Source organism: Plectropomus leopardus, unplaced genomic scaffold (genome assembly GCF_008729295.1).
Source record: "Plectropomus leopardus isolate mb unplaced genomic scaffold, YSFRI_Pleo_2.0 unplaced_scaffold8016, whole genome shotgun sequence".
Classification (NCBI taxonomy): Eukaryota; Metazoa; Chordata; class Actinopteri; order Perciformes; family Serranidae; genus Plectropomus; species Plectropomus leopardus.
Genome location: NW_024688310.1, coordinates 314 through 3,377, shown reverse-complemented (window position 1 = coordinate 3,377; position 3,064 = coordinate 314). Strand labels below are relative to the sequence as shown.

Below are 3,064 nucleotides of genomic sequence, written 5' to 3'. Positions count from 1 at the left end.
TTCTCAGGTGTTTTTTTTCTCAGTTTTTTTTTCTCAGGTGTTTTTTTTCTCAGTTTTTTTTTCTCAGGTGTTTTTTTCCTCAGGTGTTTTTTAATGGGAGCAGCAATTTTTGAGCTGGTCCACAGTGGCGTCGTCAGGCTTCAGCCCCTGATTTTACATTCATGCATAACCACAGATCTAAATTTAGAGGATATATTTTATTCAAAAACAGGAAGAGGCCAAATTATTTTTAAAAAGCCGAGCTCATGTTGTTCATACTTGTACTTGAATAAATTCACATTTCACTTGTGTTTTTTAAAATCTTGTATTTTTCTCCAGAAGCAAACATCCAAACAGTTTAAATAAACAGCAACAAACATGCTTATATACAACTTATAGTTATAATAATTTTATCTTTAAAATCATGTTACAAAAACAATACAATGAATTATTTTTTTCCATTACTGTTTAAGGTCTTTTGTTTGTTTTTTTTAACTTTTTTTGCATATTTTCAGGTAATTTTATTTGACCTTTTTTACTTTTTTTGCTAACTTTTGGGCCATTGTCTTGTTAAGTTGCTTGTCGCCTTATCTCCATGTTTAAAAAAAAAATTACTCAGTATTAACGGGGTTAAAGAAGACATTTTAGAGTTTTTTTTCTGTAAAAATATTTTGCTTTTTTTTCCCCTTTAAGATTTTTTTGGCCAATTTTGAAAGAAAACATTTTGGCTGTTTTGTTTTTTTCTTTAAAAATGTTGGCGTTCTTTTTTCCCTCGTAAACGTGCAGCTGTTGAGTCGTGTCATTTCATTTCAGCGTGAAGTCGGTGCAGCAGCAGGACGCCGGGCAGTACTGGTGTGAGGTGGAGTTTCACGGCCTGACCTTCTCCTCAGAGCGAGCCTGGCTCACGGTGGAAGGTGAGGACCTTGAACGCATCGTCTGATCCGCGTTATCTGGCTGCAGAGTTCCCATCATGCTCTCCTGCTTCCTGTCCCCTGCAGGTGTCCCTCACTTCCTGCTAGAGCCGCAGGACGTCGCCACGTTCCCCAACGTTCCCTTCAACCTCACCTGCGCCGCCGTCGGCCCCCCCGAGCCCGTGGAGGTGCTGTGGTGGCTGGGAGGCATCCAGGAGGGCGAGCCCCGCCCGTCCCCGTCCGTCCTCCACGTCCCAGGTCAGAACATGTCCCGCTCGCAGAAATAACGCAAAAAAATCCTGTTTCATTAGTTTTGACAGATTTGTCAGAGTGATTACAATCAATAGAGTGTTTGGATTTAAGCTGCTGCAAAATCACCACGTCTCAGCAGCAAAATCTGGGGACCAAAACGTCCTCTGAAGTACGCGGCACGTAAACTAAATAAAAATACTAAATAAACTTAACAAAGTAAATGTGATTCCAGGGAAATGTATTGAAGTATTAAAAGTAAAAGTATGCATGCACAAATGTTTAAATACATTTAAGAAATCTCAATAATTCAACAGCAAATCCTCATACATACAGTTTATAGGAGATTAAAATACTCAAGTAACATAAAAGTTCCTCAGATTTGCACTAAAGTATTTTCCACTTATTTTGGTCAAAGTGTCTCGACCACTCGTAAAATGTTCTCTGACCTCAGAGAAAAGCAAAAATAAGAAAACGCAGGTAAATGTCAAAAATCAACGTGTACTAACAAAACAAGAACATCTCCTGGATAACAGCAAAAACAAGAGAAACTGAGTTTATGTATCGTTTTGTTGCATGAGGCCCGATAAACGGTTTAGTTTCACGCCCTGCTGCTCCGTCTGTGCCCAGAGTCACTCTGAGAGTGTGCAGCTCTGTTGGGATAAATTCAGACTCCAGCTCCAAAAATATCACATTAAGTTGTGGAAGTGAAAGCTGATTTTGTGGTCGAACACCACAAATAAACGAGCGTGAGAAACCCTGAGGAAGTGAAACCTGTGACCAGAACAGTCCTCATGACTCGCACCAAGTTCACTTCTGTAGCAGAACTGGTCCTGGAGACCACCTGGAACTCCCTCAAGGACCCCAGGAGGTCCCTGGACCTCTACTTAAGAACCGCTGTTACAGATGATTTCCTCTCTTCCTGTTTCTGACTCAGCTATTGATCTGCGGCAGATCAATAGCTGAGTCATATTGTGTGCGTGTGCGTGTGCGTGCGTGCGTGCGTGCGTGCGTGCGTGTGTGTGTGTGTGTGTGTGACGTGTTCCTGCTCAGCTGTGAGTCACACTCATGTGAGCGTTTGAATTCGGTCACAGGTCGGTCCTGACGGGTGGAGCTCAGCCCGCTCTCAGTCTGAGGGCATTTCTGTTAATATTTAAGCTGATTAATGACGTCGAGTTGATGACATCATAACAGCACGGTCGGCCAGTCATCGGCCTCTAACGAGGCTTTAATCAGGCTTATAAATGGATATTTTTAACCCTTTTACACCTGAGCAAACTGGCTAGATTTCTTTCAAAGGCGTGAGAGGAGGAAGGCAGCAGCCAGAGAATTATCAGGAAATTTAATAAGAGTTTATTTGATGCTAGTTTGTGGGCAAATCTTTTACTTTTTACTGCAGTACATCTCCGTGACAGCTTCAGTTACTTTACAGATTCAGATTATGAATTCAAAATATAACTCAACCAATAATTGAAGCTGTATTATTCTAGATGAATCTACCATATTTCAAATGAGCTTCATCTTTACCAGCTGCTGCATTAAAGTGATGAACACATCAATAATTATTATGTAGAAATATTATGCATAATAAATACGTTTATGTCTGCTGACTATTTCAAGTATACTCTCGTTCTAATACTTTTGTACTTTTCTCTGAAAGATATTTTGAATGCAGGACTTTTACTGAAAACAGAGTACTTCTTCTCAGCTGGATGTCAGTGTACTGAAATATTCAAAGGTTTGTCTGTTTTCAGACCAGAAAAGTTCAGGAAATCCCATCAGTTTTTTCAGAAAGCAAAGGTATTTTTGGCTTTATTTGATAGGACAGAGTTCATGTGTGAGAGGGGGAGAGAGCGGAGGGGAACCCGCGACCGCTGCAGCGAGGACTCAGACTCTGTACATGGGGCGCCCGCTCTGTCCACTGA

General features: G+C 41.0%; 1 protein-coding gene across 1 annotated transcript; it reads left to right on the top strand.

Moving 5' to 3' along the window:
• Positions 1 to 792: 792 nt before the first annotated feature.
• LOC121940218 (tyrosine-protein kinase receptor TYRO3-like) lies at positions 793 to 1,369 on the top strand (the record flags this gene model as incomplete). The annotated part of the gene is made up of 2 exons (XM_042483037.1): positions 793 to 893; positions 978 to 1,369. Coding segments are annotated over 2 exons (301 nt in total), but the record flags the coding sequence as incomplete, so codon positions are not given.
• Positions 1,370 to 3,064: the final 1,695 nt, after the last annotated feature.